At 42.6% G+C, this 23,788-nt stretch overlaps 1 protein-coding gene across 12 annotated transcripts in view; it reads left to right on the top strand.

Moving 5' to 3' along the window:
- Positions 1-23,788, top strand: part of TBC1D30 (TBC1 domain family member 30) — a 148,251-nt gene that overhangs the window by 88,426 nt on the left and 36,037 nt on the right. For 6 of the 12 annotated variants that reach the window (XM_066258370.1, XM_066258364.1, XM_066258357.1 and 3 more), the window contains 4 exons: positions 848-1,016; positions 3,790-3,958; positions 11,842-11,947; positions 21,335-21,394. In XM_066258370.1, coding sequence (XP_066114467.1) covers positions 848-1,016; positions 3,790-3,958; positions 11,842-11,947; positions 21,335-21,394 — 504 coding nt within the window. The remainder of the gene's footprint in view (positions 1-847; positions 1,017-3,789; positions 3,959-11,841; positions 11,948-21,334; positions 21,395-23,788) is intronic. The other 6 variants (XM_066258362.1, XM_066258363.1, XM_066258360.1 and 3 more) reach the window with 2 other exon arrangements.

Raw genomic sequence — 23,788 nt, 5'->3', positions numbered from 1 at the left:
TGAACCTTGAGACTGGCTTCAGTGGGGTTTTTTTGTTTGTTTGTTTTTTGGTTGTTTTTTTTTTTTTTTTTTACAGAGACAGAGTCAGAGAGAGGGACAGATAGGGACAGACAGACAGGAACGGAGAGAGGTGAGAAGCATCAATCATCAGTTTTTCATTGCGACACCTTAGTTGTTCACTGATTGCTTTCTCATATGTGCCTTGACCGTGGGGCTACAGCAGACCGAGTAACCCCTTGCTCGAGCCAGCAACCTTGGGTCCAAGCTGGTGAGCTTTTTGCTCAAGCCAGATGAGCCCACGCTCAAGCTGGCAACCTCGGGGTCCCGAACCTGGGTCCTCTGCATCCCAGTCTGACACTCTATCCACTGTGCCACCATCTGGTCAGGCAGTGGGGTGTTTTTTTTATGAGAGGCTGGCTCCTGGTTTTCCCAGTAAGGTTGTAAAACTGCTGACACCAAGGAGCTAGGACTTAGTTTCCCGCTGTCCTGCTGAAGCCTGTGCTCCACCACATTTCTCAGAAGGGTCTGAGGGTTGTGTGATCACAGTTACTGATGGGGTAGACTCAGGTCTAGTAGCCCGTGCAGAAATTTTAGACAGCAGCAGACTGGGGTTTGAGCTGCTTTGATAACTTACTTAGATAATTATGAGTTACTTAGATAATTATGCCACCCGCTCTTTATTCAGAGTGGAGGTGAACCCTGAAAACCCAGAACATTTGGTACTGACACATTTAAAAGATAGTGTGCTTTGCTAACTATGTTTTATCTATTTGAATATATTCTTTCTATTTAGGACATGTTAGGAAACCAGTTTTTATGAAGCATTTTTCTTGATCTTTTTCTTCAGATTATGATTTATCTTATTGATAAGGTACTTCCTGAAGGCTATTTTGTCAATAATCTCCGGGCGTTGTCTGTGGATATGGCTGTCTTCAGAGACCTCTTGAGACTGAACCTCCCTGAATTATCTCAGCACCTGGATACTCTTCAGAGAACTGCAAACAAGGAGAGTGGAGGTAGTAATGAGTCAGTGCTATTGTACTTTCAAAAATATTTTACATCTGTGATTCCATTGTATATTTGAGCCTTATCCTTGAATGGAAATACATCTTTTCAGGTATTTTTAGGTTGGTGAGAGTTTGATGCAATGAAAAGATTTTTGGAGAACAGAAACAAAAGTAATAAAAAAAAAAGAAAAAGAAAAGAAAACAAACCAATGACATAGGGCCACATGTCAAACCTTTGAATGTTCATAGTTAGGAAGTTAGTCAAGAACCTAATACTTCACCAGTACCAGATCAACAACTAAAATAATATATTGGTTTTTAGATGAAGAATGCCATTTAGTTAATTTTCTCTAAGCTGGCACCAAACCTATAGGCATTCTTTAAAACTGAGCTATATGTAACATTTAGCACAAACTATGTTTTTTCCTGAAGTATTGAGGTTATGGGAGAGTGGAATACTTATTTTCATAAAGTTGTAGGAGATACTTTGAATCAAAACATTTAATGTTTCTTTTATTGACTGATGCTAAGGGTATATAAATTTACTTGAGATTTATGGGCCAGTTCTTGCTGGAGAAGTTCCCTCTGGACCTCCAGGGAGAATCTGAACCCCGAAGAAGGCACTGGGTTGACAGGGTGGCAACAGAGACAGCTCTGCACCAGCTCGGAGAGTCACTGCTACCTGGGAGGCATCACCCAGCTTTTCGAATTACTGGAGTTAGTGCTGTGGGCATGCCCCCTGGCTTGTGCTTCCCTGGCTGTACTCAGGGCACCAGAAAGAGGACTCAAAAGTTTGTTGTGTTTCCTATAAATGCTTGTCAGTTATGACGACACATTTAAATCTAGGAAACTATTAAATGATTTTGAGGATCTAATCTGTGAGTAAAGTACACTGGAGATTTTAGTGATACCTGAATGTCTTCAAACATTCCCTTCTAAATCATTTGAATACTCTTATTTAGTTTTCCTGTGCAGTATAATTATGCACCTGTGTGGATTTCATAAGACTTTCAGAATGACCAACCTTGCCTGTCCTGTGGTCTGACACACTTTACTGGGGCCCATGTTTTTCTCCCAAGTGCTTTGCATTTTCCTACAAGGGATGACCTCAGATCCTAGTCTCTGAAAAACATACTCCGTTTGTTCATTGGTGAGAGGAAGAAGATGAGTGCAGGAGAACAGATCTTTTTTTGCTTATACTTGGGTAAATGTACATTCTGACTGTAATGTGGAGGGAGAATCAGTCTAAACATCTAAATTTTATTTCATTAAAATACATAATTTGTCATCATAGGAAATGAGAGGGAGTTCTAGGTTTTTTAATGAATTCAGAAACTTCAAAGTGAAGCTGGACCCCAGATATTAAAACTATAGTTTATTTCAACATATTTTAAATTTTCATGTTCTTTAATGTGTAGCTGTTTGGGGTTTTCCCAGCTATATTTCTGTAATTGATTTCTAGTTTAATTTCATTATGATCTGAGAGCTATGTATAATTTAAGAACTAGACAAGTAAGTACTAATAAGCAATTTTATTTTTATGACCAGCATTTGAGTAAAAGTGGGCTTTAGGATATTTTGAAAATTGGCATTTGGCCCTGGCCGGTTGGCTCAGCGGTAGAGCGTCGGCCTAGCGTGCGGAGGACCCGGGTTCGATTCCCGGCCAGGGCACACAGGAGAAGCGCCCATTTGCTTCTCCACCCCTCTGCCGCGCTTTCCTCTCTGTCTCTCTCTTCCCCTCTCGCAGCCAAGGCTCCATTGGAGCAAAGATGGCCCGGGAGCTGGGCATGGCTCTGTGGCCTCTGCCTCAGGCGCGTGGCTCTGTTCGCAACATGGCGACGCCCAGGATGGGCAGAGCATCGCCCCCTGATGGGCAGAGCGTCGCCCCTGGTGGGCGTGCCGGGTGGATCCCAGTCGGGCGCATGCGGGAGTCTGTCTTAACTATCTCTCCCTGTTTCCAGCTTCAGAAGAATGAAAAAAAAAAAAAGAAAATTGGCATTTGCTTTTGAAAGGCTAAAATCCTTTCTTTTTATCCTGTTTCTGGTGAGGAAAACATTCTCCATAATTTTCAGCTTCCCGTAAATGGTAGAACCAAATTAAATTTTGGATTAAGAGTTCTGAAATATCACAAAAAATTTGTGAAGTTCATATTATTGAGATTTTTATTAAACACACCTATGTTCTTCTAGAAAAAGAAAGAGAAAAAAAGGGAAGAATCAGAATTTTTTTTGTTCTTTTGTTTTTGTATTTTTCTGAAGTTGAAAACGGGGAGGCAGTCAGACAGACTCCTGCATGCGCCCGACCGGGATCCACCCAGCATGCCCACCAGGGGGCAATGCTCTGCCCATCTGGGGCGTTGCTCTGTTGCAACCAGAGCCATTCTAGCGCCTGAGGCAGAGGCTACAGAGCCATCCTCAGTGCCCGGGCCAACTTTGCTCCAATGGAGCCTTGGCTGTGGGAGGGGAAGAAAGAGACAGAGAGGAAGGAGAGGGGGAGAGGTGGAGAAGCAGATGGGAGCTTCTCCTGTGTGCCCTGGCCGGGAATCGAACCCGGGACTCCCGCACGCCAGGCTGACGCTCTACCACTGAGCCAACAGGCCAGGGCTAAGAATCAGAATTTGATGATATAAACAAATCAGTTAGGAAATGTAACATATTGCATGATATAAACAAATCAGTTAGGAAATGTAACATATTGGGTGGGCGTGGCAGACTGAAAGAGGGTGTTTTTGTATCTTGCAGACTGTCAGTTCTGAAGGAGTGTGGTGTTTGTTTTATTGCAGGTGGCTATGAGCCCCCACTTACAAACGTCTTCACGATGCAGTGGTTTCTGACCCTCTTCGCTACGTGCCTCCCCAACGAGACCGTTTTAAAGATTTGGGATTCCATCTTTTTTGAAGGTTCGGAAATCATCCTCAGGGTGTCGCTGGCTATCTGGGCAAAATTGGGAGAGTAAGTGATTTCTCCCTTCTGTTCTGTTCTGTGGTGTTGGGGGCCTTAAGCAATTTGTAAAGTGTTGTTATTTAAGTGTGAGGAAAAGAGAAAGTTGTGAACTTTGTGCAATTGCTTTAGCCTTGTGGGATCTCAGCTAGCTCATTCTTGGTAATTGGGGGCAGGTGGAATCCATTTTAGGGAAGGGGGAGGCTTTTTAAAGGCCTGTGGTTCTCTTTCTCCTCCTCAGTGCTTATCCCTGCTGCTTTAGTCTTTGTCGGTATCTCTCTGGACCCCAGTTGGGAAGAGAGAGAGTTAAATGCAAGAGGAACCGTGAGATCTGGAAAGGAATAGGTGGGTTTGTTCGTTAATACCACAGTTTGGGTTATGTTTGGATCATTATTGTTTATCTTGTTCGGCCTTTCAGGGCTGTGATAAAATTAAATAGATAATATAGGTAAGGTGTCTAGCATGGTGCTTGGTAGTTAGTAGACACAACATATGGAACTTCTTACCTTTCATCAAGAATTAACTCTATCTGGGAATCTTATTACTACAAAATACATTACCAAATAGATTTTACTTTCATGCTTTGCTCATAGCAGGACTGAAAAAAACTAGGGTATGTTCACCAGTCTTGAATATATTGTGACTATTATATTAAAATTCTATCTTTTTGTATGAAATAGAAGAAATATTAGGATGAAACTGTTATAGTTAACTTAAGATGAAGAGGTGTTTAATGTTTCTTTCCTAGAGCTATCATTGACTTGAGTGTCATAGTAGACGCCATGTCAGAAAACTAATAAATCATCACCTGTGTTTTGTTTCAAAAACCTTTTAACTGGCCTTTTTATTTATAAGTTGTTTCCTGGGAGACTTGGCAGCATTTCTTATATTTTTGTAAGAAAGATCCACCAACTATTAATTCGGAGATTTAAAAAAATCATGATTGTGTATAAATATTTTTAAACATCCCATAACTCCTGCACCTTTGTTTTATTGTATGTTGCTTTTCTGCAGGCAAGTAAATTCATTGGTGGGGCATTTGGTGTGCTGGTTACTTACTTATCTTTTCCATTTTCTCCCAATATCTGCCTCTTCTGTAGTCATGTATTCCCAACCTACTCTACATAATGTAAGTTCTTTGAGAATTGATAGTTTTTCTGGATGTGATAGTCCATTTACTGAGTAATTAGCTCATAGGATTAAAATAGTAAAGCATTCTGCTATATGTTGACTCAGAGTCACCTTGTTATTACACAACAGGAGGAAAAGAAGTGATTCTGGTTTTATTCCCATCTGTTCATTGTCTGTAGGATCAGAATTTATCCATATGGTCATTGCACAGTGTCATAGTGTTGAAATAATAGTAGCTACACTTCTAAATCTGATATTCATCGAGTACTTGCAATGGACAGGCATTGCTCTGAGCACTCTACATGTAAAGTTAATGCGTTTGGTACTCACCATCATCCTATGAGGTCCTGTTATTATCCCCATTTTACAGATGTGGGAACTGAGAGACAGAGAAGTTCATTGCCCAAAGCCATACAGTTAGAAATAGAAGGGCCTGACTTTGAACCCATGTGTCTTGGCTCTGGAATCTGTGTGATTTTATTTATTTATTTATTTATTTATTTAATCAAGAGAGGAAGGATGGAAGGAAGAGAGAGAGAGAGAGAGAGACAGAAACATCAATTTGTTCCTGTGTGGACCGTAACTGGGATCCAAACAGCAACCTCTGTGCTTCCAGATGAAGCTCTAACCAACTGAGCTATCCAACCAGGGCTAAACTGTGTGGTTTTAATAATGTGAATACACTGATAACACTAGGGAACAAAATTTTTGTTGCATCCACAAAAACACTTATACTTACCTAATTCGAGTGTGCTGATCGCAAATCTGACATTAGTTTTTCTCTGTAAGCTACAGTTTTTTGCAATTCAAGATTTTAGGTTTTCATCTGATTGTAAAATTTTCAACATTTAGTTTAACACAGTGGTAGTCAACCTGGTCCCTACCACCCACCAGTGGGCATTCCAGTTTTCATGTTGGGCGGTAGCGGAGCAACCAAAGTATGAATAAAAAGATAGATTTAACTGTAGTATGTTGTTTTATAAAGATTTATTCTGCCAAACTTAGCGAAAATCCAACATAAAATACTTGGTAAGTCATTATTATTATATGCTTTAACTTGCTGTAACTCGACTTTATAAATTTTATAAAGTCAAGTTACTTCCCTACTTTATAAATCACCATTACTGTGGAACCGGTGGGCGGTTAGAAAATTTTACTACTAACAGAGATACAAAAGTGGGCGGTAGATATAAAAACGTTGACTACCCCTGGTTTAACATAATGAAGTAGACTGTCTTCTTGGGCATCATCTTTGTGAAAATATAATAATTTATATAATGCAGTAAATACACTAATATACTAAAAGATATGATTGCATCAGAATTTGTCTTCAATTTTGAAATAGAACATATTAAAACACTTATTTTAATCATAAAATTTGTGCAACACTTATTTAAATTCTATTCAGGCAAAAATTTGCATTTGTAGCTCTTGCGTTTGTGTACTTGTTGAGGACAATCTGGTTTGATGCTCCAACAGTAGTCTGCTTATCACTAACAGCTCCAAGATTTTCAGGAAACTTATCAAGGTGACTGTTTAGGAAGTGAATCTTAACGCTGATGTTACATCCAATGTTGTGGAAAGCCAACAACATCCTTTGAACCAGAAGTTCATAGTTTTTTGCTTTTTTGTTGCCAAGGAAGTTCTTTGTAACTGCCACAAAAGACTGCCATGCTGCTTTCTCCTCCTTATTCATCTTCCTGGCAAATTCTTCATCACGTATGAGGGTTCGAATTTAAGGTCCATCGAATACACCTGCTTTTATCTTCTGGAAAGACAAGGCAGGAAAAACAAATAATATGTTGAAAGCATTCACTTTTTCTATTCAAAGCCTGAACAAACTGCTTCATTAAGCCAAGTTTGATGTGAAGTGGGGGAAAAATGATCCTGTCTCGATTAACTACAGGTTCATTCACAATATTTTGCATCCCTACTTCCAGAGTTTTGGCCATCCCTGTGTCCAGTGTTTCTCCTGAGCTTGGCTGTTCCACAAACACAGAAAGCAAGGATACTTCATGAAACCTCTTTGTTGTCCTAGCAGGAAGTTTACCATTTTAAGATCCACACAAATGATCTAGTTATGCTCCTCATACTTCAGAAAGTTGAGGACAATTTTTATGGCATTATAATCTTCTCGCAGATGAATTGAATAACCAATTGGAACTGCTGAAAATAGGCAATATATGCACATGTCACAAATGATGAAATATTGCGCCTTTGACATTGAAGTGTGTAACAGCCACATATATAACAGAAGGTGTCAGGACTATTCTTACATTTACGCCTTTTTAAAGAAGCCATGATTCAATCTTAAAACAAAATAAGAGTGTGTTTTTATCAGATAATTATTTTTTACATTTAAAAACAAGTACAATTATGTAAAAGTGATGATTGTAAAACATTAATTGCCTTGTGGTTATGTCCAATTTAAGAGTTGTTGCCCTTTAACTCCAATTTAAAAACCAATGCATGGCATTAACTGTAACAAAAAGAAATTAAAATTGCATAAAAACTAGAGCATGCACCAAAAAACGGATTTCAGATTTGGAATCAGCAATGCAGATATATATATATAGAACCAGTTCTAAAACCTCATGTAACACAAAATGAAAAAAAAATTGTTCCCCAGTGTAATAAATGGCTATTGTTATGCAGCTTAGGGGATATGTGAATCAGACTAATAGAATTTTAAATATTTCAGAGTCTTTGTTCAATGTAATTCTACACGAGTTTTGTTTTATTTATTTATTTATTTATAGATGAGAGGAAGGGAAATAGTGAGACTCCTGCCTGCATCCAAACTGGGCTCCACCTGGTAACCCTGTCTAGGGTTGATGGCTCACAGCCGAGCCATTTTTAGTGCTAGACCAACCGAGCTGTCCTCAGCATTGAGGCCAATGCTCAAACCAATTGAGCAACTGACTGCAGGAGGGGAAGAGAGAGAGAAGAGGGAGAGGGTGGGGGAGAGGAGCAAATGGTTAATTCTCCTGTGTGCCCTGACCAGGAATCGAATCCAGGCCATCCATATGCCAGGCTGACGCTCTATCTACTGAGCTACTGGCCAGGGTCAACTGATTTTACCATGGTTACTTTGAGAATATGTAAGTTATAGAGCATCAGCTCACTTTCACTGGCATCCCTGGCTCGCTCCCTCATTACCCCATGCCTGGCCCCTCTCTCTTTTTCTTTTTTTGTATTTTTCTGAAGTTGGAAATGGGGAGGCAGTCAGACAGACTCCTGCATGCGCCCAACCGGGATCCACCTGGCATGCCCACCAGGGGGCGATGCTCTGCCCATCTGGGGCATCGCTCTGTTGCAACCAGAGCCATTTTAGTGCCTGAGGCAGAGGCCATAGAGCCATCCTCAGTGCCTGGGCCAACTTTGCTCCAGTGGAGCCTTGGCTGAGGGAGGGGAAGAGAGAGACAGAGAGGAAGGAGAGGGGGAGGGATAGAGAAGCAGATGGGTGCTTCTCCTGTGTACCCTGGCCGGGAATCGAACCCGGGACTCCTGCATGCCAAGCTGATGCTCTACCACTGAGACAACCAGCCAGGGCCTGGCCTCTCTTGATGTATCTTCCCTGGTATCCCCATCATACCCACACCTGTTGCACCACCTTCAGGTTGACCTTGCCAAGGTCCCATCTCCCACACTCCCTAGTAAGAGCCTGTCAGTGATGGTCGCCCTGAAAGGGCTCACCTGGCAGGCAATGTCTTTGTGGTTCTCTCTCAGCCTTCACTGGCTCCTTCTGGCCTTGCAAACTGTCCCCCATGCCCCAACTTTGGTCATGTGGAGCTATGTGCAGATCCCTAGGCAGAGCTTGCTGCCCTCTCATGCGTCCACATCATTGGAATGCTTTTTCTTCCTTGTCAACCTGGAGAATATCTTTCAACATGCATCTTTTTTAAAAAAAATTTTAAATTTTATTTATTCACTTTTTTAGAGAGGAGTGGGGAGATAGAAGGGGGGGAAGAGCAGGAAGCATCAACTCCCATATGTGCCTTGACCAGGCAAGCCCAGGGTTTCGAACCGGCAACCTCAGCATTCCAGGTCAATGCTTTATCCACTGCGCCACCAGAGGTCAGACACAACATGCATCTTAAGCATTATTTCTCTTCCTCATTCCCCAGGGTAAACGTCCCATTTTTTTAATTGATGCTCATGTGCTACTCCATATATTTTTTAAAATAACACTTCAACAGTTTATTTCATTTATTTACATGATGGTGGCAATGAGATTTGAATAGTACTCCAGAACCTGAAGTATTTCCATCATTATAATTTGGGGGGATAGCTTTATGAAAATCCCCCAACATTAGTATATGTCATAGTATGTCTCTTGTGGTTGGTGGGCAAATAGAGTCATCCTCCTATATAAAGATGTCACAGTAGATAAAACAAAATACACACTGCTCTCTGGTTTGGACTATTCCTTTTTTTTTTTTTTTTTTTACCTCAAGAAGGATTAAAGTCTACATTACCTCACAGGTTGCCAGGTGACAGATTCTTTATTTCTGTGTAGAACTAAATGCAAGGAACAGGGTGTAATATCCACCTAGCAGCAGTGCCCTGAGAAGAACTGAAAAAATTCTGCCTGTGAAAACATCCTGTGATCTGATGAAATATGCAGATTGAGATCCTGTCGGGAGCCGATCAACGACTGCTGGCTGACAAGGTCACAGCAGGAGAAGACCCACAACTGCTGGCTGACAAGGTCACAGCAGAAGAAGATCAAAAACTGCTGATTGACAAAGTCACAGCAGAGAAGACCAATGGCTGCGGATTGACAAAGTCACAGCAGAGAAGACCAATGGCTGCGGGTTGACAAAGTCACCACAAAGGAAAGGCACAACGATACTTCCCCCTTTGACCTTTTTGAATTAATCTGGCCTTATATCCCCCCTTTTCTGGGTGTGTGCTATTATTTATGGCACAGGGATAATAGTACCGTGCTTTCCCTGTAGATTTGTAGTAATTTCTTTGGAAATGAGACAGAAGGTGTAAGTTCCACAGAAAAGCCTGTAAGCCCCTTGAACTGGGCTCATAAACATAAGAGGCTGGCTGTGATATCTCTCATAAAGGGTTAAGTTTGTAGGAGAATTTCTTCTTATTAATCATGTTAGAAAGAATAAAGTTAGAACTTAACTAGTGTATGAATATAGTAAATGAATAAAGTTTAACTAGACATTAGAATCTTAGGTAAAGTGTAGTGGAGTGGCCTGTTGTGTGGCCTTGGATAGGAGTGCAGCCTGCAAGTAAAGAATGTTTTGTTAAAAGACTTGTTTTGTCACTGAAGGCAGTTGCTGGGCTTTTCTCAGTAGAACGTTCTCATGAGATTTTTGTATTTGCCAAGAATAAGGAGAGGAATGTGGTGGGATTCATAGCAGCAGTAGCAACTAATGCCTTCTGATATTGTGTTGCTGCTAGCTATCTTGCAGATGCGCTCTATGTATCTTTGGGTGAAAGTTACTCTTGATACTATGTCAGTTTCTTATAGCAGGTCTTTTGTAGTCTCGTGGGAAAAGAATTAGGATACTGCATGAACTCAAGGCCATTTGCCTGAGCAAGCGGTGGTCCTTTTGCTAGCCCTTGATGATTTCGTCTGCTATCTCTTTCTGCGCCCTCGACTCACAACAACAGTAAAATGAAGTTATTAATTAGTACTAATCTTTTAGAAGTTTGTACCAATATTGTTATTACTATTCAAGTTATTGTATAACTGTACTTTGAATAACTTACCACCTGATTTATAGTTTATAGATATGAATTAACTGTTATCTAGAAATATGTAACCACAGTAAAACTAAAACAATGATGTATTCAAAATACCATGTGATTGTAACTTAGTGTGTGTGCATAAAAAGAAAGTTAGACTAGCCATTGGCGGAGATGCCTGGCAGTAAATGCTAACCAGAGAATAAAGAATTCGGCTCTCTCACTCTATTTTCGCCGACGCCATCTCTTCCTGTGGGACCCCTGGATCCCCCCCCCCCGGGGCTGGACCCCGGCAAGATCCAGTATTTCTCATCTTTTATTCCTACTGTGGTTTCTTTCAGTCTATCACTGACACCCCAGTTTTTAGATTAGGAGCAACAGATTTCCTACTGGGGATAACTGTTCTTTATACCTAATTTCATGGTTATGATTTCTCATGAGTAGGGGGTATTCTGATTTGTAAAATGTGTCCCATGGAAGCAATAAAAGTGCAACTGGTAGTGCTGTGAGGCTGAGGACCAGTGTAGGGAAGATGGGAGCTCATCCCATAATAGGTACCTCTGTGTTGCCTTTGGTGGTGTTTTTTTTTGTTTGTTTGTTTTTTAGAGCGAATGAGAAAGAGAGAGAGGGAGAGACAGGGACAGACAGGAAGGGAGAGAGATGAGAAGCATCAGCTCATAATTGCAGTACCTTGTTGTTCATTGATTGCTTTCTCATGTGCCTTGACTGGGGGGGGGGCTTCAGCCAAGCCAGTGACCCCTTGCTCAAGCCAGCAACCTTAGGCTTCAAGCCAGTGACCTTTGGGCACAAGCCAGTGACTTGGGGGTTTTGTACCTGGGTCCTAAGCATCCCAGGTCAATGTGTTCACTGTGTCACCTCCTGGTCAGCCTGGCATTTTAAAAAATCTTTTCTCTGTATATAGCAGTGACCCAGAATTTTGACTTTTGTTGATTTAATGTAAGAGGCAGCATATCCTGTTACACCTGGAGCACACACCTGATAGACAACCTGGGTGTCCTAAACAATGCCTGTTCTGTCCTTTCTGCTTCTAGGCAGATTGAATGTTGTGAAACAGCAGATGAATTTTACAGCACCATGGGGCACCTCACTCAGGAGATGCTAGAGAATGATCTTCTGGAAAGCCATGACCTCATGCAGGTGAGTAGGTAGCATGTCCTGCCTTGGCTTAGGGCATCTCAGGCTTGGTGGGAGCAAGCGGGGCCAGCGCAGCAGTCTTGGGAAGTATATTTGGCCAGCTCTCAGTTTTAGCTTTTTAGTTGAACAAGAGTCTATATATAATTTGATAAGAATCTTAACTGTTGTCACAAGAAGAAGGAAGAAATGAATAATGGATATTTGTGGTGGCCTTTATTCAAACTTGTTGCTTAAAGATCATGAGGTACAATACAAAAATAAATTAAAAACTGAAAAAACCCTTAGATTACCAGGTGCTGTTTCTCAGTCTGATTCTTAGCCTTAAGGGGAGACTTGTGGAATGAAGTAATTATTTTGGGGGAGGAATTATTGAGGATAAAAGGAGATTATTGTAATCAGCATTTTGGTTTGTTTTGCCCGTATTTTCAACTCATATATGTGGATCATAAATTTCAATATGAAAGACTTGATGGGTTTTGTTATTTTCTGGTATGTTACTCTAACTCAAAATCATATTTACCAAGTCATTCATATCGACAGTGAGTGTAAACAAGAGCAGGTTTATTAACAATTTCTCTTCCAGTAGGTTCTGTAACATAATTTTATCTTTATTCTCCTCTGATGCTTTTGACCACTTTTCTGTTTCTGCTTCTTTGTTGGGCAGATAAGTTTGGAAACTGTAATTTTATGCTCACTTTATTAAAGATGGCGCTGCCCACATGGATGGCTGTTGCCCAGGTGATAATGTTAATTACCTTCATGCTGGGGAAGGGGCTTGGTTATACTAATGTGTGCTGGAGGAGGGGTTGTCCTGGGAAAAGGTTTAAACGGAGGAGCTAGGAGGCCATTTTGGAAGAAAGAGGAGAGACTACGTTGTTGTAGAGAGGAGGAGACCATGTAGCAGGGCAGGGAGGCCACGTGGGGAGAGGGGGAGCCAAAATGGAGGCATGCAGAGGGGACTGAGTGAGGCTGGTGAGGCCTTTGATTCTAGCAAAAACCGGAGAAAGTCAGTGGCTTTGGGAGCCCTGAACGGAAAGTGAAGCGTTTTCCCGCTGTGTGTGTGTTTTCTTGCCCACCGGTTGCGAGCAGGAATAAGGGATGACCCACCATTTCTTGGCTCTGTTGTTTCTCTATGATTGATCCGAATTAAATGGGATCCTGCGTTGGCCAGGCGGCTGTGATGGTGGCCATGGCTACTGGCCATACATTCTTCCTCTTGTCCACTCACCAGCTTATAGGTCTTTCCAAGGTTGTCCCTGGGCCTTAGTTACTTTTTCTCTGTGATTTCACTCTCCTTTGTCTTGTTTTTAGTGTTTACTTTTATGTTGGTTTCCATGCCTGTGGTCACTTTGGATACTGGGGCCCAGTCAACAGGTTAGAAAATAAACGCTCAGGCCTTGATTTAGGACCTAAGCTTGGAGCTTCCATTTCTTTGTATCCCAGCATTGCCGCTCTTTCTTAGAATTCCTGATGTTTAACAGACAGTTACTTGATTTATTGAGAATATTGATCAGTTGATATAACTTCCTTGAACGTTTATATATTTTTTAATTTTTTTCAAAATTTCATTTATTCATTTTAGAGAAGAGAGAGAGAGACAGAGAGAGAGAGAGAGAGAGAGAGAGAAAGAAGAGAGAGAAGGGGGGAGGAGCAGGAAGCATCAACTCCCATATGTGCCTTGACCAGGCAAGCCCAGGGTTTCGAACTGGTGACCTCAGCATTTCCAGGTCAACGCTTTATCCACTGCGCCACCACAGGTCAGGCCGTTTATATTTTTTAACTCAGTTTTTCTTTGCATTCTCGTCTCTCTTCTTTCTGTCTGTCTCAGAGGAGGAAGCTCTGACCCTGACATCTTTGTTGGGTTTCAACTCTTCTCCTATTGCCACTGCTTTGCCACTCATCCTCTGTTCCAGAGGGAAGGGCGCCAGGTCCATGCTTGGAGTTCTTTTACATCCCACAGAACTGGCTGATTCATGTGCTCAAAGCAGCAGGATTCTGTGATATCATCCCTTCTCATGAATGAAACATAAATGGTTATTCACTGTCTACAAAACAAAGATTAGATTTCTCAGCTTATCATCCATTGCTTTGGGACTATCTGTCCTTAACCTATCTTTTCAGCTATAGTTCCTTTTTCTCACTATTGTAGCCTTGACCTAGTCTGATTAAGTCACACCATCTTCTGTGCTCCCAAAGATGCCTGGGGATATGCCTCCTCTCTCTGCTCTCTGTTCTTTCTCTTCTACCTGTACATGTTTAAGGCCTGCCTCCTTGTGCAAGTTCCAGTTCATATGCTATCTCCTTTATGAAACTTTCTCTGATCGTCTTCCATTTCTTTGATTTACCACCATGTTGTCTGTCTCTCTTGTGAGCATTCATTCCTCTCTACCTTGATTCAAGACTGCATCTTATTTCCTCTCTGATATTATAAGTTCCTTGAGGACAGGGACTCTGCTTTGCTCATAATATGTAGCACCTTGCCTTTTCCTAGAGGTGCTTGATAAATTTATTAATTCATTAAGCAAACATGTATTGAAAGTCTGTGATTAATTTTCTGCCTCCTCTTTTTCATTAAATGTTTGCTGAATTAAAGAACATTCATAGATGATGCTGAAGACAGAAACCGTGGGCCGATCCAAAAACACAAAGCTAGTGTGTTCCAAAAGGAAAATTTATTTTAAAAATGCCTCGGTGCAGATGAGCTGAGACCAGCAAAGGGTGTCAGCCCCGAGGGAAGGATGGGGTAGGGGTTATATGGGTTTGTCAAAGGGCCTTGGGCAAAGGTGATGCTTCTTCTGGTTGTGGTTGGGAGTGGCGCCACAATTCCTCAAAATTGTCTGAACCCTGATCCAATTGTCCATCCAGCTGCAAAGGAGATCTGAGCTGGACTACTCAGTAGGCAAGTCCTTCTTCCTCCTTCAGGTCTGCATTGTTCATAAGAAAGATGGTGGCTGAGTAGCCATTTTATATAGCATTCCTGTTTTGTTCTAGTATTAAAAGATAGGGGGTGTTGTTCTCTTAAGACTGCTTTAAGATGAGAAGGAGTGTCGTGGACACCTAAGAGAGAAAACCTACACTTACTGGTTTACCGGTATCTGTGAGAGGCCTGGAGGAGGAATAACTGGCCAACAGTTTCATTGGTGAGTCTGAACTTGATTCTCTATGAAGCACATGACAATCCTGAAAGACAGGGGCCAAAGAGCAGTATTAATAGGAGGGTCACTAGCGGGGCTATGAAAGATAATAATCAGGTTAATTTTGGCAGAGCATCCTCTATACTAGGTGGAATCTTCAAGCCCTTCTTGGCTGAAAGCCTTGAGCCAGGCTGCATTTTCTGAGGTCCTTTGGGTTCTTTCTTCTACCTGTAACGGTTTAGAGAGATCTGGTAGAGTTAGAGCAGCAGCTGAGATGAGGGCCTGTCTTAACCAGAAAAAGGGGGTGGGGGTTTTGATGGGAGCTGTTGGGTCTGTGGGTTCTGATAGATTTTCCTTGGTGGCTTGATAAAGGGGCGTGGCTGACAGAGCGAAGGAAGGCTCCACTGTTGGAAATACCCCGCTAGACCAGAAAGGAGAGGACGTCCTGCTCTGATTTGGGGACTGGCAAGGAAGAGATGAGGGAAAGCCGGTCTGGGGGAATTTCTTGGGAGGTGGGAGTGAGGGCTAGACCTAGGTAGGTGACTGTTGGGATATAAAATTGTACCTTTTTGGGAGATACTCTTTAACCCCATTCTGCAAGGAAGTTGAGAAGGTGGACAGTTTGATTCTTTGAATCTTGTTCTGAGGGACTCCGAGGAGTAAATCATCAACGTACTGTATAAAGGTAGAGGGTCTTAAATCTAAAACCTGTCAATCGGTCACTAGGGCCTGTCCAATGAAGTGAGGACTATCCCAGAACCCTTGGGGTAGGACCGCCCAAGTGAGCTGCTGGGATAAGTGTGTGTCAGCATCAGCTCAGGTAAAGGCAAACGGGTCTTGTGAATTAGAGGGTAAGAGATAGTGAAGAAAGCATCTTTTAGGTGTGGTACCATCAAGTGGGAAGTTCCAGCCAGAATTCGGGAGAGAATAGTATGTGGGTTGGGGACAACTGGGTGTAAGTGTTGTGCTACCAGATTGAGAAGATGAAGGTCCTGGATGAGCTGATAGGACCTGTCAGGTTCCTTCACAGGGAGGATTGGGGTATTGAAAGGGGAGTTAGAGGGGTGGAGGAGTCTGTTATGGAGCAGGTGAGTGATAATGGGTTTGAGCCCTCATTGTGCAGAGTCTGTGATGGGAACTGATTGGGGTCCTTAACCCTCATCTGAACTGGGGCATAGGACAGGCTACTGAAGGGGTGACCAGGGAGCTGGGAAAAGGCAGAAGGCAGGGAAAGTTTAGTTAAGTGATTCCCAGCTATTTGTAAGAGGAGTAGGAGGTTAGCAGACCCTGAAGGGTCTGGCATGTCCCCAGGGGTAGTACAGAAAGTAAGGGTGGTATGTAGCTTAGACAAGATGTCTCATCCTAGGATCATTGTGGGTCCTGAGGGCAGAATTAATAAGACATGGGTAAGGTCTGGGCCCCTAAGGACCAGGACAGAGGAGCAGTAGAACGGGGCTGGAAGACCTGGCCGTCAATGCCCACAACCAAGATACCCGAGTCCCTTGAGGGACCTCTGTATGCAGGCAGCAGAGTAGTTTGCCCCTGTGTCAATGAGAAAAGAAATGTGCCTGCCTGCCACCATCAAGGTTACCTAAGGTTCAGAAGATGTGATGATTGTTGGGGCATCCGTTCATCCTCAGGCACCTTCAGTCTTCAGCGGCCAGGCCTATCAGCTCAGAAAGGAGGGGCCAGCCAGCCTAGGAAGGGGTGAGGTCTTACCTAGAGAGGTCCGATCACAGTCTGACTTTCAGTGGAGCCCACTGCAAAGGGGGCAAGGCTTTGGGGGCTGGCCTGCATTAGGGCACTTGCTGGCCCAGTGACCTTCATTGCCACACTTGAAACAGGTGCCAGGTGGGGCATTATTGTTACTTGGCCCTTGGCTTGAGGTCTGTTTCGACCATTTCATGACTGCTGGCCCTGCAGGCCCTTGATGACAGCAGCAAGCATCTGGTATTCACCTACCTTCTGTTTCTTTGCCCCTCATCTTAGTTATTAAAGATCTTAAAGGCCAGTTTTAAGAGATCCCATTGAGGGGTTCAAGGGCCATCCTCTAACTTCTGTAATTTGCACCAGATTTCGGGCACGGACTGGGAAATGAAATTCATGTGAAGGACTAGTTGCCCTTCTGTGATAGAGGGTCCAGGGTGGTGTATCTCTGAGGAGCCTCCATGAGGCGTGAGAGGAAGAGAGTGGGATGTAAAGGTAGGGTGTTGGGCGATCACTTTAACCTCTCATAATTTGGGAGATTATGGACTGCCTTCTTAAGACCCTCTTTGAGGCAAAGGATCATGTGATCCCGGTTTTGTCTACCTGCCCCTTCTGTCTGGTATTCCCAGTGGGAGCCATGGCAGGGGACAGTCTCATAGCCTAATAGTTGATTGGGGGCTTGCTGATGAACAGAGTTAGCATGGGCCTAGGTATGGGTCCAAATACGTTTCTTCTCCTTGGGTGTTAAAGTTGTGGAGAGGATTACATGGAGATCATGCCAAGTAAATTCATAGGACTGGGTGAGATACTCAAATTCCTTTCTGTAGTTGGTAGGGTCTGTAGAAAAGGAACCGAGACTTTTAGATACTTGCGATAGGTTGGTTAAGGAAAAAGGGATGTGGACTTGGACAATGCCCTTGACCCCAGCTACCTTCATAAAGGGCATTCTAAGATGGGGGCTGAGGTAGGGAGGGAGGAGGGTGGAAGACTGTCCCAGAGCAGATATGTACTGGCGAAGAAAGGGTCGGTGGTTGAAGGAAAATATGGGGGGAGGTGGGGAGAGTGGTGGCACTGAATAGGGAGGGGGCTCTAGTTATGCCCAGGGTGCGTCCTGGGAATCAGGAGGTTGGGGAGCAGGAGGAGAAGGTTGGGGGGGTGGGTGTCTGTGGTCGGCAGGATCAAAGGGAGAAACACTAGAAGGGTCCTCCAGAGCAGGGGTATCCTTCGGTTTTAAGTAGAGAAGAAATATTTGAGAGGAAGAGCAAGAGTGACAGAGAGTGGGTTGTGACCTGAATGCAAAAAAGGCCTGGACATCAGGGATCTCGGACCACTTTTTGTTTGACCAGCAGAAATTATTAAGGTCATTCAGGATGTTAAAATCAAAAGTCCCGTTTTTGGGCCACTTGGATGAATTGTCCAGTTTATACTGAGGCCAAGCGGTGTTGCAGTAGAAAAGAAGGTGCGTTGCCTGAGATCCAGGGCTAAACCCAGGGTCTGGAGGCTTTTTAGAAGAAAGCCTAGAGGCGTTGTCTTGGGGATGGCTGACTGAGAGTTCCCCATGTGTGGGGAGCGAGAGTCTAGCCCTCTACAAGGAGGGAACCGGACCCCTTGTAGCCATTTTATCTATCGGATACCCCTTCTTCCAGATTCCTTCTGCTCTAATACAATCAGCATTTTGCCGCCAGAGTAATAGTCTACCTTTATTGTTTGGGCCGTTTCATTGTTATTTATAAAACCTTCAGTGCTTTCTTGTTATTAACTGTAGTGAATAATATGCTTCAGCTTGTTTCCAAGGTTCTATGTTAACATCTGCAAATATTTATTGAACTTCTCTATATGTCATAAGTCTTCCTTGAGGGTATTAATTTCTGATTTTACCTTTGAAGACTAATAGCAATTGATCAGGCTGAGTGTGTTTGTGTGTGTGTACACATGCATGTACACATGTACATGTGCATGTACATGGGTGTACACACATGCAAATTTGTGTGTGTTTGTATGTGTTGGAAACAGTGATGCAGAGAAGAGAGGCAATTTCTGGTTGAGGGGTAGGGTGAGTGAAAGCATGGCAGTGGAAACCTTTGTGGTGTGTGAAGAAGACTACAGGAGTTAGGTGTTCAGGGATGGGTTAGAGAAGACTGCAGCCCATGGTAAGGAGCTTGGCTGTGATTTTTCAGGTCAGTGGTTGTGAAAGGTGCTTGCTGGAGTTCTAGGGCTTCTGTGGAGTCTTTGGGAAGGGAAAAAGAAGAGCTGTGGACCTGAAAGGTTTTAAGGAGAGGAGGGAAACGGTACGAATTGTTTCTTAGGTCGACTACGTGGGCAGCTCTATGAAGGGTGAATGTGATGGGAGGGTCAAGTTTGATGGCAGGAGGCCTGTGGGGAGCAGTGAAGGGTAGAAACAAAAATGGAATAGAAACAATTCTTAGAAGGTGAGATTGATAGGACTTGGCCACAGAAAATGAATATGATGTGATGGAGAAAGAAATGGAGACAAGGGCAACCCACATGTTTCTGGCTTAGAAAGAGGAGGGTAAGTATATCAGGAGAGGAAGATGAGCTAGCTTTCAGACAGGCTGCATCAGAGGTGCACTGTGGCTGCCCCATGACTCGCCTTATTCCCTCCTACTTCACACCAGAACATATTCCCCTGCTCATAGCTCTGTTCTCACCCAGCCCTTTTAGTTCATGCCCATTCCTGTGAAAGGGCAATGCCTCCCTCTGACACTCTGAAAATCCTATCTGCCCACCTGGATCCTACTCAGTCTCTTTCTCCCCCACCCCCACACAGCCTCTATTACCTCAGCCTTGCTTACTGATGCCTCCTCCATACTCCTCCAGTATTTAAGATTTCCAACAATTGATTTATTGCTATTAAGGATTATTTGATATTGTTTGTTTTATTTCAAATGTGTTCATCTTATTTTCTAAAGAAGAAGCAATGGGGAGGGGAGGGGCACAAAGAAAACCAGATAGAAGGTGATGGAGGATGATTTGACTTTGAGTGAGGGGTATGCAGCATAATCAAAGGTCAAAATAATCTGGAGATGTTTCCCCGGAACATATGTACCCTGATTTATCAATGTAACTGCATTAAAATTAATAAAAATAAGATTAAAAAAAAAACCAGCAGGGGAAAAAAAAATAAGAAGAAGCAAGTTTCTTTTTTTTTGTTTGTTTGTTTTTTGTTTTTTTAGTATTTTTCTGAAGCTGGAAACGGGGAGAGACAGTCAGACAGACTCCCGCATGCGCCCGACCGGGATCCACCCGGCACGCCCACCAGGGGCGTCGCTCTGCCCCTCCAGGGCGTCACTCTGCCGAGACCAGAGCCACTCCAGCGCCTGGGGCAGAGGCCAAGGAGCCATCCCCAGCGCCCGGGCCATCTCTGCTCCAATGGAGCCTTGGCTGCAGGAGGGGAAGAGAGAGACAGAGAGGAAGGAGGGGGGGGGGGTGGAGAAGCAAATGGGCGCTTCTCCTATGTGCCCTGGCCGGGAATCGAACCCGGGTCCCCCGCACGCCAGGCCGACGCTCTACCGCTGAGCCAACCGGCCAGGGCCAGAAGCAAGTTTCTTAATGATAGGGGCCTCATATTACTCTGTATCTCCGTAACATCTAGCATGGTTCTAAGAATACAGCTGGTTGCTCAGTGACATCACAGAATCATAGAACATTAGCACTTGAGGTGGTGGTTTTCAAACTTGACTCTGTATAAGAGACATCACAGGAATACATTAAAATTCAGGTATTTGCTCCATGGGTGGTTCTGACACAGATGGCTTTTAAAAAGTACTTAGAGAAACTCTGGTTTAAAAGAAGCTTAAAGATCAACTTAATCTAACTCTACCACTTTACAGAGAGGACACTAAGATGTGGGGAGCCAGCATGTAACCACTTTCTTAGGTTGTCTAGTGGCAGAACCAGGACAGGAACCGAAGACCCTGACCCTGGCTCAGTGATGTTTCCCAGCACCTACCTACACACTGCTTCCACCTTACTGAAAACATGTCTTTCTAAAAGCTTGAAATCCTCTTAAAAGAATAAGGCAACATTTCATTTCACTTAAAGTTCAAACACTCCCAGAATGAATGAGCTACTTTTAGACTCACCTGTCATCTTTGTCCTCTCGGAATTTCCAGCGTCAGGTATGAGGAGAAAGAGTACCACCTTATTACCCAGCTTTAAGAGAATCCTAGAGGAAAAAATGTAGGCTGTGGTTTGATTAATTAGGTTCCCTTTTAGTAGCATATTTCCTGCCAAAGGAAATACCTGAGTGATGATAAACTGAGCCTAATTTTATACAATTTATGTTTTCACATTCCTTGTAAAAGCATGTGAATAATGAAAAGGAAATATAATTTCAGCGGTACCTAAATCTAAATGCCTATGTTAAGTGTGTGGGGGTGGTTTGGCTGGTTTTGGCTAGACAGGTTGGTTTTCCATGGTATCATAGAGTATTAAGGAGAGAAATGCTGAATGTCATTTCAAGTCACTCATATTCTGTATCCACTCTTTAAAAAAAATTAATTCAATGACTGGGATCCATTTATGGTAGTCCTTCAGTCTGCCAGCAAATCGAAAATGGCTCCAGATGAAAAAGCGTGGACTGTGTAAGGTAAGTGCAGCGATGAAAAGACTCCCCATGTTTCATCTTTCCCATTGCTTTCCCTTCTCAGTGCCAAACACAAACTGATCTCTTTTTTTTTAACCCCTGTAAATCATATCACTTATTTTTTTAAGTGAGAAGCAGAGTCCGGGCGGCGGTGGTGGGGGGGGGAGTGCATACGCCCGACTGGGATCCACTGGCATGCCCATCTGGGGTCATTACTCTGTTGCAATTTGAGCCAGTCTAACGCCTGAGGTGGAGGCCATCTGGCGGTCCTAAGCACCACGGGCCAACTTGCTCCAGGTGGAGACTTGGCTGCAGAAGGGGAAGAGAGAGAGAGAGAGAGAGAGAGAGAGAGAAGGGAGAGGGGGAAGGGTGGAGAAGCAAATGCTTTGTATTTGAAATGGTTACTTCTCCTGTGTATCTGGGACATCACATCACTTTTTTTTTTAATAAATTTTTATTAATGTTAATGGGGTGACATTAATAAATAAGGGTACATATATTCAAAGAAAACATGTCCAGGTTATCCTGTCATTCAATTATGTTGCATACTCATCGCCCAGAGTCAGATTGTCCTCTGTCACCCTCTATCTAGTTTTCTTTGTGCTCCTCCCCCTCCCCCTCCCCTTCCCCTCTCCCTCCTTCCCTCCGGCGTCCTCCCTCCCCCCACCCCTGGTAACCACCACACTCTTGTCCATGTCTCTTAGTCTCGTTTTTATGTCCCACCAATGTATGGAATCATGTAGTTCTTGGTTTTTTCTGATTTACTTATTTTACTCCGTATAGTGTTATCAAGATCCCACCATTTTGTTGTAAATGATCCGATGTCATCCTTTCTTATGGCTGAGTAGTATTCTATAGTGTATATGTGCCACATGTTCTTTATCCAGTCTTCTATTGAAGGGCTTTTTGGGTGTTTCCATGTCTTGGCCACTGTGAACAATGCTGCAACGAACATGGGGCTACATGTGTCTTTACATATCAATGTTTCTGAGTTTTGGGGGTATATACCAGTAGAGGGATTGCTGGGTCATAAGGTAGTTCTATTTTCAGTTTTTTGAGGAACCATCATACTTTCTTCCATAATGGTTGTACAGTCCCCTCAACAGTGAATGAGAGTTCCTTTTTCTCCACAGCCTCTCCAACACTTGCTATTACCTGTCTTGTTGATAATAGCTAATCTAACAGGTGTGAGGTGGTATCTCATTGTAGTTTTGATTTGCATTTCTCTAATAACTAATGAAGATGAGCATCTTTTCATATATCTGTTGGCCATTTGTATTTCTTCCTGGGAGAAGTGTCTGTTCATGTCCTCTTCCCATTTTTTTATTGGATTGTTTATTTGTTTGTTGTTGAGTTTTATGAGTTCTTTGTAAATTTTGAATATTAGGCCCTTATCTGAGCTGTTGTTTGAAAATAACATTTCCCATTTAGTTGGCTGTCTGTTTATTTTGTTCTCAGTTTCTCTTGCTGAGCAAAAACTTCTTAGTCTGATGTAGTCCCATTCATTTATCTTTGCCTTCACTTCTCTTGCCTTTGGAGTCAAATTCATAAAATGTTCTTTAAAACCCAGGTCCATGAGTTTAGTACCTATGTCTTCTTTTATGTACTTTATTGTTTCAGGTCTTATATTTAGGATTTTGATCCATTTTGAATTAATTTTAGTATACGGGGACAAGCTGTAGTCGAGTTTCATTCTTTTGCATGTAGCTTTCCAGTTTTCCCAGCACCGTTTGTTGAGAGGCTTTCTTTTCTCCATTGTGTGTTGTTGGCCCCTTTATAAAAAATTATTTGACCATACATATGTGGTTTTATTTCTGGGCTTTCAATTCTGTTCTGTTGGTCTGAGTGTCTATTTTTCTGCCACTACCATGCTGTTTTGATTGTCGTGGCCCTATAATATAGTTTGAAGTCAGGTATTGTAATGCCCCTAGCTTCATTCTTTTTTCCTTAGGATTGCTTTGGCTATTCGGGGTTTTTTATAGTTCCATATAAATCTGGTGATTTTTTGTTCCATTTCTTTAAAAAATGTCATAGAAATTTTGATGGGAATTGTATTAAATTTATAAATTGCTTTGGGTACTATGGCCATTTTGATTATATTTATTCTTCCTATCCAAGAACAAGGAATATTTTCCCATCTCATTGTGTCTTTTTCGATTTCTCTTAACAATGCTTTGTAGTTTTCGTTATATAGGTCCTTTACATTCTTTGTTATGTTTATTCCTAGGTATTTTATTTTTTTTGTTGCAATCGTGAAGGGGATTATTTTTTTCAGTTCGTTTTCTAATATTTCATTGTTGGCATATAGAAAGGCTATGGACTTTTGTTTGTTAATTTTGTATCCTGCGACCTTACTGTATTGGTTTATTGTTTCTAGTAATCTTTTTGTGGAGTCCT

The sequence above is a fragment of the Saccopteryx bilineata genome, chromosome 2 (genome assembly GCF_036850765.1).
Source record: "Saccopteryx bilineata isolate mSacBil1 chromosome 2, mSacBil1_pri_phased_curated, whole genome shotgun sequence".
NCBI classification, from domain to species: Eukaryota; Metazoa; Chordata; class Mammalia; order Chiroptera; family Emballonuridae; genus Saccopteryx; species Saccopteryx bilineata.
The sequence above is the reverse complement of the archived record's forward strand: the minus strand, read 5'-3'. Positions and strand labels throughout refer to the sequence as shown.